This window comes from Podarcis muralis, chromosome 2 (genome assembly GCF_964188315.1).
Source record: "Podarcis muralis chromosome 2, rPodMur119.hap1.1, whole genome shotgun sequence".
Lineage (NCBI taxonomy): Eukaryota > Metazoa > Chordata > Lepidosauria > Squamata > Lacertidae > Podarcis > Podarcis muralis.
In genome coordinates, this window is record NC_135656.1 from 19,498,150 (window position 1) to 19,514,756 (window position 16,607).

Sequence of the window (16,607 nt, forward strand, 5' to 3'; positions counted from 1 at the left end):
ATGTGCATCCGTGCTTTGTAACCACATTTTTGCACCATTGCGGCCCCAGGAAACAGTGGGTGCGTGATATTTTGGGTGCAGGCTGTAGCTATGGACATGCTATGTGATCTGATGGTGAATTTGGGGTGACCTAATGTAAAAATCCTGAGGATCCATGGGCTTTTACCTCCCCCCTCCCAGTCAGCCTCCGCTAGCTAGCGTTCCTTATCTCTCTTCTGATCCCACTGATCAGCTGTTTCCTTTCAACACACCCTTCCCTCTTGTTTGCCTTAGTGTAGTATATTTTCCTTAGCTGGAGCATTTTTTGCTCCTCCTTTTCTTATAATTTCTCTCCTTGTTGCTTTAGTCTTCCTGTTTCCCCCCTTTGCAAGTTTGCTGTCTTTACCTTCCCCCTCCCAGGCAGCCTCCTTTATCTCTAGTGTCCCTTATCTCGCTCCCCGATCGCAAACGATCAGCGGCTTTGTTTCAACACCCACTTCCCTCTTTAAAAAAAAAAAAAGCATGATCTGCTTTTTGCCCCTGGGCAATTCAGCTCCAGGGACCACACATTCGCTCCATAAGATGCACAGGCATTTCCCCTTACTTTTTAGGAAGAAAAAAGTGTGTCTTATGGAGCAAAAAATATGGTGTGTTTTGGACAGAGAATGTAGCAGAGTCGGTAGGTGGGGAGGGGGTGTTCAGAAGGCATCTTTCAGGGCAAGAGGAGGGGACCCCTGATTGGTTCTTCTGTTTCCGTTCTGGTGGTTTTAGATATGCATAGATACCTGGTATCCTCGTCTGATAAGAACATAAGAATAGCTACTGGATCAGGCCAATGGCCCATCTAGTCCAGCATCCTGTTCTCACAGTTGCCTGTGATAAAATTGCATCTATGGTGCACCAAGGTTTCCTGCACTGACCTGCCATAATGAATTGATCTTGCCCCATACTGGAGCAGGAAGCCCCTTGCATTGCCGACTTTGGAGACAGAAGTTTGGAAGAGAGATCCTTATTCTCTCGTAGCAGAGTTAAGCACAATTGTGACTGCTCCAAACACATTAAAACTTGGTTAAATTTACATCTGCCCTCGTCCACCTTTAAACAAATTTTCCCCATGAAAATACTTAGGCTAGAATAAATCACAGACACTTAGTTTTGCAAATAAGCGAATGTTTTACTCACAGAGTTTCAGAAATTACAGCAAACAAGTCTCCATCCATTGACAGTAAAAATAAAGAAGAAAAGGGTTCCAAGTGACTTAAAAAGAAAAGAATTTGGTTTCCTTACTAAAAGACTCATGCAATATTCGGTTTAGCAGAGATGCAGTCTGTAAAAATCTCCTTTTAAAGAGATTTTCCATTCAGCTGGTTTTTCTTGCACCTGAGAGGCAAGATGCATGGCTTCATTCTTCGAGGAAGGCAGCAAAGAAGAGAGAAAAGGGAGAAGCAATGGTTGCTAGGAGCCTCCTAAGTCACACCCAGTGACAACTTGAGCTCAGGGCTCAGGTTAACCCTTTCATGCATGCAAGCATGCGTCAGTAACTGTATATTATAACAGCAGAAACCTCCAGAACCTGCCACTGCCCATTAAGTCTGAAGTTGCAAGAGGTCTTCAGAATTCAAAGCAGTTTCGAGTACAGGACTTCAGAGTTCACAGGAGGATATCCAACTGATGACAATGGAATTTCCTGGCCTTTAATGGAACAGAACTAGATGACATAACCCAATCACAGTCCCAGGTGCCTTTTCTGAATGTGTCACGTGCTTTGCCCCTAGAATGTATGAGTATTATTCACAGTTAACTGTCCCATTAGCTAGAAGAGATGAAGAACTTTCAGTCCTCCAGATGTTGTTATCGACTCCAGCTCCCATCAGCCCCAGGCACTGTGGCCAACAGCTAGGCATGTTGGGAGTTGTAGTCCAACAACATCCAGAGGGCCACAAGTTTGCCATCCCTGGTGTAACGGGACCAGGGGCATTGCTAGGTATGTACACTCAGGATACAGGCCCATGACACAGAATTATTATAGAGTGCCTCTGGGAAGTTTAAAATAGTGGGATAGTTTATGGAGCACCCAGCCACCCTGTGTGCAAAGTTGTTTCTAAAGAATTATGCTTAAAAATGGAGGAGAGGAGCAGGAGATATGGGGCCTGGGACAACCGATCTAGGGTTCAGCTCATCTGGACAACCCCTAAAAACATCCCTGGAAGCAACATTGCCTCCCGTGTCCTGTTCTGGCAAGAGCAAGGTATTCAAGATGCTGCTGGCTTCCTACAGAGAGGGTTTCCTCCCAAATATTACTGCCCAGCTGACCTGGAAAGCAGATATCATGGTTCAAACTCTCCTATCCTCTTAAGAAGGTAGGAGAGTTAAACCACAAAGCCTAGGACTTGCCGATCAGAAGGTCGGCTGTTTGAATCCCTGCGATGGGGTGAGTTCCCATTGCTTGGTCCCTGCTCCTGCCAACCTAGCAGTTCGAAAGCACGTCAAAGTGCAAGTAGATAAATAGGTACCACTCTGGAGGGAAGGTAAATGGCGTTTCCGTGCACAGCTCTGGTTCGCCAGAAGCGGCTTAGTCATGCTGGCCACATGACCTGGAAGCTATACACTGGCTCCCTCGGCCAATAAAGCGAGATGAGCGCCGCAACTCCAGAGTCGGTCACGCCTGGACCTAATGGTCAGGGATCCCTTTACCCTTTACCTTACCCTCTTAAGAATAAGGCAGAACAGGTTTTAATGGCAGAGGTGAAGACGTCTCTCTCCCACGCACATATATTTGCATTTCTCCAAAGAGGTAAGGAAACTGTGTCAGGTGTTATGCTGTTTTATCTACACAATAATATCGGAGGAGGTTTTTTTAAGAGTAATCTGCCCAAAGCCGCTCAGATGAGCTTTGTCGCTGAACAAGGATGTGAGCCTGGCCATGCCCTCATCTAAATTCAATTGTGCGCTCCCCCTGACGTTTATTTATTCACGTGGCACCGTCAAGGTGCATGGTGCTATCCAGAATGAAAGAAGACAGGAGTTTACAATCAAAACTGACATCACATCCACAACCATGCATTCAGAGCATGTTGGCTTCCCTCCCAAAGATTCCTGGGAACTGGTAATAGTAGCTCTGTGAAGGATCAAACTACAGTTCCCAGGATTATTTAAGGGGAAGCCACATGCTTTGAATGCATAGTTGTGGAAAACAGGGAAAAGAACAAAAGAACAGGAAGGAAACAGAGCCAGGAGAAAATGGGGAGCAATTGTTTCAAGCCCTGTTCACGTTTTCTTAAAATGGTTCTGTGGAGGGATGAGGTTGCACGCACCGTCCACACAGCTTTCAAGCTTTCCACCTCGAGCAAGGAGGCCTGAAGGAGCTGGCAAGGGCTTGCAGACTTCCCCATGGCTGGGCAACCCCCAGTCATAGAATCATAGACTTGTAGAGTTGGAAGGGACCACGAGGGTCATCTAGCCCAACCCGCTGCAATTTCAGGAATCTTTTGTCCACAACCTCATGCTCTACCCACTGAGCCATCCTATAAGTTTGTGAGCAGGGCTGCAACGGCTTCCGACTCCTTAACAATCCCCATCCCAGACCTTCCCGTTCAACATGGAAAGACGGGAAGGGCGACAGGAATGAGTCCAGTGGCATGCAGTTCCACATGCAATCAATGGGTGCACATTAAGAGGCCCCAAGCAGCACTTCCACTGCAGGATAGGACAGTGGTTTGGACGTAAGAGCCAACTCCTATGGGCCAATGTCCCTTCACGGCCTCCACCCAAATAATAATAATAATAATAATAATAATAATAATAATAATAAAATTTATACCCCGCCCATCTGGCTGGGTTTCCCCAGCCACTCTGGGTGGCTTCCAACAAAATTTTAAAATACAGTGGTCTCTTAAACATTAAAAGCTTCCCTAAACAGGGCTGCCTTCAGATGTCTTCTAAAAGTCTGGTAGCTGTTCTTCTCTTTGACATCTGGTGGGAGGGCGTTCCACAGGGCGGGTGCCACTACCAAGAAGGCCCTCTGCCTGGTTCCCTGTAACCTCACTTCTCGCAGTGAGGGAACCACCAGAAGGCCCTCGGCGCTGAACCTCAGTGTCCAGGCAGAACGATGGGGGTGGAGACACTCCTTCAGGTATACTGGACCGAGGCCATTTAGGGCTTTAAAGGTCAGCACCAACACTTTGAATTGTGATCGGAAATGTACTGGGAGCCAATGTAGATCTTTCAAGACCAGTGTTATGTGGTCTCGGCGGCCGCTCCCAGTCACCGGTCTAACTGACACATTTGAAGGGAGCAGGAGACTGCAAAGTTGATGGAAAGTACCATTCAAATGGCATGTGTGAGCCAAGTCTCTGATTCTGCGGAGCAGGGCTTACCTGCCCCCCCCCCATATTTTATTCAAGTTGGCAGCCCTGGGTGGGTAATTTTGCGTGCCCCAGCATGGCAGTGATCAGAGGAAGGATTGTTGTTGTTGTTTAGTCATTTAGTTGTGTCCGACTCTTCATGACCCCATGGACCAGAGCACGCCAGGCCCTCCTGTCTTCCACTGCCTCCCGCAGTTTGGTCAAACTCATGCTGGTAGCTTCGAGAACACTATCCAACCATCTCATCCTCTGTCGTCCCCTTCTCCTTGCGCCCTCCATCTTTCCCAACATCAGGGTCTTTTCCAGGGAGTCTTCTCTTCTCATGAGGTGGCCAAAGTATTGGAGCCTCAGCTTCAGGATCTGTCAGAGGAAGATCAGGATCTGTCAGAGGAAGGATAGGACTTGCCAAAGGCTCCCTTCCCCTGCCAACAGGAGTGAAAGCTTGGCCCCACGACTGTGGGTGCCCGCGGCTTTGGGTGTCATGCAGCGTGCATGGCCCTGCCACCAAAATTTGTATGGGTGTCTGGGTCCCATGGGAAATTCTGTGGGCACTCTCAGGCACCCAGGACCCCAAGCAGCCGGCACCTATGCCCACCAACACACATACATTGCATTGCCTAAATTTGGACATAGCTTTTGGAAAAGGAGGAAGCCAGCAAAACATTGGAAAGAACCGCCTATGGAAATTAAGAGTTCCTCTTCCTTTGAAGTAAGATGCCTGCCATGTGTTGCTGCCGGGGGTGGGATTCTCTATTTCTTGGATATCATCCTTTGAAGAAAATAAGACGACAGAAACCGAGGAGGTGCAAGCCTGATGGGAGAGCTTCGTCCAGACCTGCCGACAGTGTTTGTGTAACAACCACGCTTCTCTCGCACGCCTGGACTATTTCAAGAAGTTACCTGAGGGAGAAGGGACGGCAGCCGCCGGGTCCTGAAGTTAATCCCAGCAGAGGGCGCCCTCTCCTCCAGCTTGGATTAGCATTAGGCAGCAATTTCACGCTCGGAGAGAGGAGGCGTCTGCAGAGAACTTCTCGGGCTGGACGCCAACAAACGCGCTTAGGAATTACATCACGGGCTCGCGTTTGTGTGCGTGTGTGTGTAGTAGCGGCGCAAATAAATGCAGCCGCCGCGACCAGGTACTGGGGCAATAAGTGGGGGAAGCCAAGGGGAGGGGAAAGAGCTTGGAGGCGGAGGAAGGAAAGTGAAAGGAGCCAGTGAGAGCGCGCAGAGGCGCACATGGAGAGGCTAGGTGCCTTGCAAGGTTGCAGAGCTCTCCTGCCGCTGGCACGGAACTCCAGCTCGAGGAGCTTGGTCTGAAAGCTGCCTGCCACCCACCTACAACAGAGCCAGGCGGAGGGGCAGAAGAAGGAGCAGCAGCAACAGCAGCAGCGAGCGAGGAAGTTGCCCAACCTCGTGGATTGCAGCGGTGCGCTTGCTTGCCTTGCAGGCTGCAGGAAGGCGAAAGACGCGCGCGCGCTGCAGAGCATCCTCTCCCAGCCACGCTTCGACAGCGGCACGTTTGCAGCGGAGCTCAGAGAGACAGAGAGACACTCGGCGCCTTGGCCTCGCTTTGGTGGACGGCTCGGCGTGGTCCGGCCAGAGGTTTGCAACAGGAGCTGCTCCCGGCAGGACTTTGGCTTTCGTGGAGGGATCGCCGCCGCCCCCTCCTCTCCAATCTGTCCTCTGCTTCTTCTTCTTCTTTTAAAGGAGAAAAGAGCTCTTTAAAAGGAAAAGAGCGAGTCGGTGGTTTCCATAGTGATGGAGGAGCACGGGCAGGAAATTTAAAGGCGCTGGATCCTCGCGAAGCAGACAAGCTGGTGCCAACGTGCGTGGCGGCGGCTGCTGTTGCGGCGGCGGCTGCTTTTGCAGGCTTTTGCAAAGAGAAACGCGAGCCGGAGGGGAAGTTTGCAGAAGAAGCTTTTGCTGAGTGACACCGCGCAACCAACTCGGGAGCCAGAGGAACAATTGCACTCGAGCCGGACGAGGCGTCAGGTCTCCGGAACGCGACGGTTTGCTTTGGCTTGGTGGCGTGTGCTTTTCTTATTTATTTTATTTCCCCCCCCCCTTTTTTGCATATACTCACCCGAGGCGTTTGCACGCGCCGAATTGCTCCGCGGGACTGAGCGTGGCGCATCCCCTACTTCTTTCCCACGACGGCTTGCTCGGATCCTCGCGCCGTCCCTTGCGCGCTTCTCCCGATGCCGTTTTTGCTGGGCCTGGCCGCCCGGTGAGCCTCCCTCATTCCCTTTCGTACCCCCCACCCCGTCGAGGATGGATCATTCCCAGTGGCTCGTGACTATTTACGCCTTGGTAGTTCTCCTGGGGCTCCGTCTGGAGCGAGGCGCTTGCCAGCACTACCTGCACATCCGCCCTGCGCCCAGCGACAACTTGCCCCTGGTGGATCTAATCGAGCACCCGGACCCTATCTTCGACCCCAAGGAGAAGGACCTCAACGACACGCTCCTGCGCAACCTCCTGGGCACCCACTTCGACGCCAACTTCATGGCGGTCTCCCTGGCCGACGATCGCCTGGGCGGGGACGACCTAGCCGAGCTGGACCTGCTGCTGAGGCAGAGGCCGTCGGGGGCCATGCCCAGCGAGATCAAGAGCCTGGAGTTTTACGACGGGGGCCTGCAGGCCAGCAAGAAGCACCGGCTGAGCAAGAAGCTTCGCCGGAAGCTGCAGCTGTGGCTGTGGTCGCAGACCTTCTGCCCGGTCCTCTACACGTGGAACGACCTGGGCAGTCGCTTCTGGCCCCGCTACGTCAAAGTGGGCAGCTGCTTCAGCAAAAGGTCGTGCTCCGTCCCCGAAGGGATGGTCTGCAAGCCGGCCAAGTCGGTGCATCTGACCATCTTGAGGTGGAGGTGCCAGCGCCGGGGCGGGCAGCGCTGCACGTGGATCCCCATTCAGTACCCCATCATCGCCGAGTGCAAATGTTCCTGCTAGTGGACGTGGGGGGGACCGGGAAGGGAGCTGCCTGCGCGGTGCACTTAATTCCCATCCTCACCCCTTAAAAAAACAAAAAACTGCAAAGATCGTGCCAGCCACCCACCCCCTCTCAAATCTCTTGATCTGTTTCTCTACCCCCACAAAAAACAAAACTAAAACCGGACTGCGGTAGTGGACTTTGGAAAAGCTCCAAAACTACGGACAGCTCTTCGGCCTCCCGGTTCAAAACGTTGCACTGCACTGCAAAGTGTAGGGGAATGTAACTTTGTTATGTCTGCGAGCGTGTGTCTGTGTGTGAAAGAGAGAGTCGTGCAGAGGTGACAGAAAGTGCGCGCGTGTGGCTATATAAATAGAGGCACCCTCCCCGTTTGAAATCTCCTGTTTAAAAAGGTCAGTGTTACAACGTGGAGTAAACACCCTCGTCTACTGTATTGTTAAAGAGTCTCCTCATTGATCGCCGCTTTAAGGTATTTTGGCTCCCTCTCCCCTCCTTTTAATTTATATTCCAGAGAAAAATATTAGGGGAATTTAAGAACCTAAACAAACAAACAGGCCCCCATCTGCCCCACTCCCTAAAAAAAAAAAACTTCGCTTTTTTGCGAAGGTTTTTTTTTTAAAAAAAAGAAACGTGAACTTTTGGTAAGAAAAGAAACATATATATATATATAAATATATATAAGATATTTTCCATTCTTCGGAAAATGTATGTGTGCGTTGCGTGTGGATTTTTTTTATGGACTTCAAGATATTATTATTATTGTTATTGTTATTATAATAAAAAGCTTAGGACACGGTGTTACTGTATATAGTGAACTTTTTTTTTTGCTGTTGGAATGTCTTTAACCCTCTGTAAATGGAAGAGAGTCTGCTATTTATTCTTTATATTCGTTCCCTTGTAGTCAAAAAAGTTCAGTTCAGAATTAAAATCAACCACTAAAACATGGAGCCCTGTGGATTCTCTTCGGTGTTGGGCTGGGAGGCTAAGGTCAGAGGCGTTGGGTTGTGTTAAAGGGAGCTTGCTGTACCTTATTAATACACTTAATTTGCATCCCGCCTTTCCTTCAAGGAGCCCCAGGCGGCATCCGTGGTTCTCCCCTCCCCATTCCATCCCCCCAACAACCCTGCGAGGTAAAGGGACCCCTGACCATTAGGTCCAGTCGTGGCCGACTCTGGGGTTGCGGCGCTCATCTCGCTTTATTGGCCGAGGGAGCCGGCGTACAGCTTCCGGGTCATGTGGCCAGCATGACTAAGCCGCTTCTGGCGAAGCAGAGCAGCACAAAGAAACGCCGTTTACCTTCCCGCCGGAGCGGTACCTATTTATCTACTTGCACTTTGACGTGCTTTCGAACTGCTAGGTTGGCAGGAGCAGGGACCGAGCAACGGGAGCTCACCCCGTCACGGGGATTCGAACCGCCGACCTCCTGATCGGCAAGTCCTAGGCTCTGTGGTTTAACCCACAGCGCCACCTGCGCCCCTGCGAGGTAGGTCAGACCAAAAGAAGACGGCTGGCCTGAAGGCTGCCCAAGATGTTTCATGGATGAGCATGAATTTGAACCTGAGCTCCCAGGCTCTAACCACTGTGCATCATTGCCTCTCTTTGACTACTTTCTGCATTTGGGGCGGGAATGCTGATGGAGGCAAAACACTCCTTTTTCTTTTAACAGCACCACATCTAGGTTTGCTCGGAAGGAAGGCCCTCCCACGTTCAGGTCTCCCGCTCCCCCCCCCCCCCCAAAGTGTGCATAAAACTGGAGCACGGTTCCTGGGGAGATCTAGCTCTTTTTTTCCCTTTCTGTCTCCCCCCCCCCCCCCGCCCTTTAAGGGAGTGTTAAAACTTGGAGGAGAGGCGGCGGGACTGGTTGGTGGTTTTGCTTTGTAATGCTGCTTGCGCTATTGGCTGTCACCCATCCTGGAAGGCACAAGGCAGAGACGCCTCGAGCGGGGAGTGGCGGGGGGGGGGGGAGAGAGAGAGAGAGAGAGAGCAGCTCAGCGGTTACCGCTTTGACATCTCATTTACAAGGAGCCACGTGTCTCTGACACCTCCCATTGTGGTCGAGCCCAGCGGAAACCTGAGCCTCGACGGCGCGTTCTCGAGCGCTCGCTGGAGACGGCCGCCTATCCCGCGCCAGAACGAGCCAGCGCCCCTCTCCGCCTGCCCGCCCCCTTTGCGCTTAACCCCTCGGCTTCCGAACAGAAAGCAAGACGGCGCCTCCAACATCATTCCACCCCACCCCACCCCCGTCCCTCTCCGTGCTCTAGCCATGCCCGTCTTTTTTTGCATCCAAATTGCCCGGAGTTGAGATCCTTCTTTTCTCTCCCTGCCTTCTACTTTCCAGGGGCCGGGCACCCATGGGACATAGCCAAGGGGGGCAGCTCCCCCCCCCCCCCGATTAAGTAAAACAATAAAAAATACTTAACTGACTGACTAATCACGTCGGTTCTGCCCCACCTAACCAAGTCCTGTCTCCCCTAACAAAACTCCATGCTACACCCATGCAGGCACCCACAAATTTCAGTGCCAGAGCCATGCACACTGTAAAAGGCACCCGTGGTTGCAGGGTCAAGTTGGCACTCCTCTTCCTGAGTTTGGCTCCCATTGTCCTTCACCCCTTGCTACTCAAGCAGCTATACAGTGGTATCTCGGGTAACAGACGCTTCAGGTTATAGACGCTTCAGGTTACAGACTCCGCTAACCCAGAAATAGTGCTTCAGGTTAAGAACTTTGCTTCGGGATGAGAACAAAAATCGTGCAGTGGGAGGCCCCATTAGCTAAAGTGGTACCTCAGTTTCAGAACAGTTTCAGGTTAAGAACGGACCTCCAGAACGAATTAAGTTCTTAACCCGAGGTACCACTGTAGTTGTGTTTCTGGGAAAGAATAGCAGAATCATGGAATTATAAATTTGGAAGGGACCCTGAGGATCATCTAGTCCAACCGCCTGCAACGCTGGAATATGCAGGTTGTCCCATACGGGGATCGAACCTGCAACCTTGGCGTGATCAGCACCATGCTCTAACCAACTGAGCTATCCAGACTAGAAAGGCAGGCTGTGCCATGTTGGAGGGTGCATGACTCCAGAGCAACTAATCTGAATCAGTCACTCCACTGTTCCTTTTGCCCCCTCAATAAAAAAATAGGTAGGGACGTGCATTTCTTCCTTTTTCCTTTACAACTCATGCTTGTGGGAGAAAAACCCCTCTTCTGTCCACATTTGTGATGCTGTAATTACAGAGCCAGGGAAGGGTGTCGGTGCTTCCAACACAGGGAGCCTCTGGACCACCAGAGTTGGACTACAACTCCCATCATGCTGGTTTCGGCTGATGTGAGGTTGCCGTGTGGCAACTATCTGGTGGGCCAAAAGTTTTTCATTCCTTTTAAACTGTGGGAGAGCCAGGGGCATAGGCAGGGGGGACAGCTGCCCCTCCAATCGAGTAAATAAATAAAAATAACTAACTGGCCAATTGCATTGCAGATAACTCAGTTCTGTTCCCCCCAACATAAAGCCTTCCCCCCCCCCCATGGCTTCTGTGGGTTCAAAGAAATCCCACACCAGGCAGCCCTCTTTGTTTCCTGGTCAGTTGCTTATCAAATAACAGCGTGCCAGAAATTCAACAGGGTTGATTTTTGTTCCCTGAGCAAATAGCCTATATATATTTCTGTTTTAGTATTCAAAATGCTGCACTTCATCATGCCCGTAATCCTTACTGCAACCCTGCAAATCGTCTAAAATGAGTTCATAGTAAAACCGATGGACTTTTTTGAAAATACAGTGGTACCTCGGGTTACATACGCTTCGGGTTACATACGCTTCACGTTGCACACTCCGCTAACCCAGAAATAGTGCTTCAGGTTAAGAACTTTGCTTCAGGATAAGAACAGAAATTGGGCTCCGGCGATGTGGCAGCAGCAGGAGGCCCCATTAGCTAAAGTGGTGCTTCAGGTTAAGAACAGTTTCAGGTTAAGTACGGAATTAAGTACTTAACCCGAGGTACCACTCACATAACACCATACCCTTCAACAGCTGAGATTCCTGCATTGCTTGGGATAGATGGCCTAAGTTTCTATTATTCCTTCACTGAAAATAGGGACATTCTACCATACCTTCCAGCATTTCTCCGATGGAAATGGGGGTGTCCTAAGGAGTAGTGGGAAATTCTAGGATCATATCTGTAAATCCGAAAATCTGTAGTCTGTCCCTGAAAAATAGGGACACTTAGAGGGCCTGCCACCCCTGACCACTTTATGCTTACCATAGGAAGTCAGCTATGTCCAGCTGCTCCTGATTGTGGAGATAACACAATATCAATTTTACACGGGGGGGGGGGGGGGAGGAGATGCTGTTGCTGTCTAATACCAACAGAAAGCATTCTTCAGGACCGGGGAAAATACACAAGGTCATTTCACTGTCATTTCACAGCAATTGCTTGGAAGGCACCTGCCGATTTTACCCCACAACTTTCTTTATTGGACTGCTAGAGATGTACTTTTTTAAATAGGAAGGAAAGGAAGGAAGGAAGGAAGGAAGGGAGGGAGGGAGGGAGGGAGGGAGGGAGGGAGGGAGCCCAGAGCCTGCAGCATCTTCCCACGGGCACCAATGAAGGCCTATATTGGCACCATGGCATTCATGGGCACTAGCTTGGCGATCCCTGCTGCACCCAGTTAACCTCATGTCTCTAATGCACTAGTACTAGTCAATAAGTTATTTCCTCATGCAGAGGTGCTTGGCTCAACACCAGGGGTAGGCAACCTAAGGCCCATGGGCCGGATGCGGCCCAATCGCCTTCTCAATCTGGCCCACGGACGGTCCGGGAATCAGAGTGTTTTTACATGAGTAGAATGTGTGTTTTTATTTAAAATGCATCTCTGGGATATTTGTAGGGCATAGGAATTTGTTCTTCTTTTTTTGTCTTTTCAAAATATAGTCCGGCCCACCACATTGTCTGAGGGACGGTGGACCGGCCCATGGCTCAAAAAGGTTGCTGACCCCTGCTCAGCATTGTCTGGAAGCTACACCCCCAGCCATGCAGCACTGCTTGTTCCAGATGTGGAGCTGTCTGCAGACACTGGAAGATTCTGTATACACTGGAGACTTACCTTTGCTACACATGTCCCAGGCCTGGGCAGTGGCTTTCAAGCCAGGATTTCTTCTTGGGCACTCAGTTACAATCAATAGACTTTAATCGCACAAAGGGCCAGATCCCTTCCTTCCTTCTTCCTTCTCCCACCCCTCCTCTCTCTCTCTCTCTCATTCTCTCGCTCACTCTGATACCCTTGCAAATGCAATCATTGCTGATGTCTTCAAGTGCCAACTTGAATAAAATATTGGAGGGCCCAGATACGCTCTGGCCCGCAAAATCAACCACACGATGTGGCATGGAAACACAATTTGAACGGCAATGCCCAGCAATGGGGGGGGGGTCGCCCCCTCAAATAGTTTAGGGTGGGGGGGAAAGGGACTTCGGCCCCTAGGAGTTGGCTCGTATGTACTCAGATGTAAACCCCATGGAGCCCAATGGGACTTTTGTTGTTGTTGTTGTTTAGTCGTTTAGTCGTGTCCGACTCTTCGTGACCCCATGGACCAGAGCACGCCAGGCACCTCTGTCCTCCACTACCTCCCGCAGTTTGGTCAAACTCATGCTGGTAACCTCGAAAACACTATCCAACCATCTTGTCCTCTGTCGCCCCCTTCTCCTTGTGCCCTCCATCTTTCCCAGCATCAGTGTCTTCTCCAGGGAGTCTTCTCTTCTCATGAGGTGGCCAAAGTACTGGAGCCTCAGCTTCACGATCTGTCCTTCCAGTGAGCACTCAGGTCTGATTTCCTTAAGAATGGATGCATTTGATCTTCTTGCCGTCCATGGGACTCTCAAGAGTCTTCTCCAGCACCATAATTCAAAAGCATCAATTCTTCGGCGATCAGCCTTCTTGATGGTCCAGCTCTCACTTCCATACATCACTACTGGGAAGACCATGGCTTTAACTATACGGACCTTTGTTGGCAAAGTGACATCTCTACTTCTCAAGATGCTGTCTAGGCCTGTCATTGCCCTTCTCCCAAGAAGCAGGCGTCTTTTAATTTCGTGGCTGCTGTCACCATCTGCAGTGATCATGGAGCCCAAGAAAGTAAAATCTCTCACTGCCTCCATTTCTTCCCCTTCTATTTGCCAGGAGGTGATGGGACCAGTGGCCATGATCTTCGTTTTTTTGATGTTGAGCTTCAGACCATATTTTGCGCTCTCCTCTTTCACCCTCATTAAAAGGTTCTTTAATTCCTCCTCACTTTCTGCCATCAAGGTTGTGTCATCTGCATATCTGAGGTTGTTGATATTTCTCCAATGGGACTTACTCCCAGGTAAGTCTGTGCAGGCTTGGAGTCTTATAAATAAACAGGGTGATACATCTCTGGCAGCCACTGGAAAAAGATAAAGGGACCCCTGACCATTAGGTCCAGTCGCAGGCGACTCTGGGATTGCGGCGCTCATCTCGCTTTACTGGCCGAGGGAGCCGGCGTACAGCTTCCGGGTCATGTGGCTAGCATGACTAAGCCGCTTCTGGCGAACCAGAGCAGCACACAAAAACGCCGTTTACCTTCCTGCCGGAGCAGTACCTCTTTATCTACTTGCACTTTGACGTGCTTTCGAACTGCTAGGTTGGCAGGAGCAGGGACTGAGCAACGGGAGCTCAAGCCGTCACGGGGATTCGAACTGCGAACCTTCTGATCGGCAAGTTCTAGGCTCTGTGGTTTAACCCACAACGCCACCCGCGTGCCACTGTACTTTGGAACAAACCAATAAATAAGCAGCACTCCCCCCAAAAAGCAGGGTGGGGGTGTTAACAGCAACTCTTCCTGCACATTTTTTTCCTGCAGGGGAAAATAAGTCGGGTGGGAGTTTTGCACCTTTCTGTATTTATCTCGGAATCCATGGCATTTGAAAATGAAAAGTGTGGAGGCATCTATTATGTCAATTGTTTTAAACATGATTTCCCCCCTCCCTTCGCTGGGAGTCTAACGCTGCAAATTCCACATAGCTCAAGAGGCATCCCCTGCCCCGCCCCGCCCCACACGCCTTCCCCTTATTTAATGCGCTTTCCCTTCCAATCAGGTGGGGGAAGAGGGAGGGTTAGGGGGTCCAGGTACCTTATTGTTGCATGTATTCATTAACTTAGCAAAGAGGAACAAGGGGGACTGTTACTCATATAGGAGGCACCCTGCCCCCAAGACTATCTAAAGGTTCCATTGTAAAAGGATTAAAAGTCAAAGGCCTCCATCTTATGATTCTTTCATTTAATCTTAGTGGCGCCTAAAAGACATGCTGGATGGATGATCACATTTAGAATATTCTTCGTGCTGGATACCTTTGGACTTCAGGCAAAAGCAGAGGAGTTCCAGAAGGCCATGACGGGGATGAGAGGGATTTATTATATTTTTATTGTTTTCATGCATCCATAGAGGAGGGGAACTCCGAGGCGATAACAGCGAAAACCATAATGCTAAATGCTAAATGCAGGGGGCAGATATACTGCATAATTGACCCTCTAGCAGTGCCACTTGGAAGACTTGCAATTCCACAGACAATTTAAAACAATGCGTTGCCGACATCTTCATTCTTTGCTGCTCTCTGCAAGGGGAAAGTGGATGTGATGTGCACAGGCTGGGCGGAAGGATGCCTGAGCAGGACTGAGGAGGGGGCAAGATGGGCTCACAGGATGCTGGAGAAACCCCTCTAAGCAGGAGGTGCCCTGCAGATGTTGTGGGACTCCAATTCCCATCAGCCCCAGCCAGCAGAGGTACAGCCAATGATCAGCGATGATGGATGATCAAATCAAACTACAACATCTCCAGAGTCTTCTTCTTCTTCTCCGGCAATCACTTGTTGCCGAGTAAGATTGTCTTCCATGAACACGGTCTTAACAGTGAGTCCGTAAGTGACTGTGGAGGCCAATTCTGGATCCACACGTCCTTCCACAGTGGGGACATAGGTTTCTTGGCGGGTGTTGATCACACTGAGGGTTTGCCAAGCATACCTTCCTATTAGCACGTTTCTCCCTGAGTTTGAGCGTCTTCAAAGTCCATGACACCTTTGGTCAAGGCTGTTCTCCAACTGGAGCACTCGCAGGCCAGTATTTCCCAGTGTTTAGACGGCAGTTTTTAGATTTGCCTTGAGAGCGTCTTTAAAGAGGTTTAAAGATCTGCAGGGTAGTGGCTTCCTCGCCCGTGCAGTAAGGTATGCTGGACAACTCTGATTTTTAGGAAATAAACCAGAACCTTCTCCCCAAAGCCCCCAGACCTGGCTGCACAGGAGGAATGTCACCATCCTGCTGCAGAACATTGGAAGCAAAGAACATTTCCTTTGCATGCCGTGTGGCCATTAAGCTGAAGGGAAGCAAGCAGGATGCCACCCGCTTCACTTCACCTACCATCAAAAGGTGGGGGCAGGGATAAGAACGTAAGAAGAGCACTGTTGGATCAAGCCAATGGCCTGAAGAATCATAGAACTGTAGTGTTGAAATGGTCATCTAGTCCAATCACCTGCAATACAGGAATCTCAGGTAAAGCATCCATGACAGATGTCCCTCCAACCATGTAGCCTAGCATTCTGTTCTCACAGTGGCCGGCCTGTCAGAAACCATCTAGCACAGCCTTTCTCAACCTGTGGGTCCCCAGATGTTGTTGAACTACAACTCCCATCACCCCTAGCTAGCAAGGCCAGAACTCAGGGATGATGGGAGTTGTAGTCCAACAACATCTGGGGACCCACAGGTTGAGAACCGCTGAGAGCAGGAGCTAAGCTCAAGAACACTCTTCCCTCCTGTGGTTTCCTCAATGAATGCATGTCCATCGTCCTCCAATGCACATCTTCCCCCTTCCCAGGTTCCTTCCCAACAAGATCACAGTCAATGTTGCCTGGAAAGGGATGGTGGTCTCAGACTCTCAGAGGCACATCCAGACCCTCTAAGACCGTGCTTCCCAACCTTTTTTTGGCCATGTCCCACCTAAGCATCTCTAAAAACCTGATGCCCCCCACCATGACATACAGTGGTGCCTCGCAAGGCGAAATTAATTCGTTCAGCGAGTTTTGTCGTCTTGCGATTTTTTCCGTCTTGCGAAGCACGGTGTCGGGAAAGTTTTGGAAAAGCTTCAAAAATCACCAAAGTCTTTAAAAACCTCAAAAAAGGCTACCACACCGCGTTCTATGAGTTGCTCCTCGAAGTCAAGTCACAACTGTATTAACGGTGTTAAGAAAAAGGAAACAAACTTGCAAGACGTTTCCGTCTTGCGAAGCAAGCCCATAGGGAAAATCGTCTTGCGAAGCAGCTC

At 50.2% G+C, this 16,607-nt stretch overlaps 1 protein-coding gene across 1 annotated transcript; it reads left to right on the top strand.

The window, feature by feature from the left end:
• The first annotated feature begins 5,277 nt into the window (after positions 1-5,277).
• NOG (noggin) lies at positions 5,278-8,237 on the top strand. Its single transcript, XM_028711307.2, has one exon. It carries the CDS (start codon positions 6,615-6,617, stop codon positions 7,287-7,289), a length of 675 nt encoding a protein of 224 aa, XP_028567140.1. The 5' UTR covers positions 5,278-6,614; the 3' UTR covers positions 7,290-8,237.
• The last annotated feature ends 8,370 nt before the right edge of the window (positions 8,238-16,607 follow it).

Bases quoted from the DNA above. Each gene is read 5' to 3' on its own strand.
- NOG (XM_028711307.2), top strand. From the start codon at position 6,615: ATGGATCATTCCCAGTGGCTCGTGACTATTTACGCCTTGGTAGTTCTC.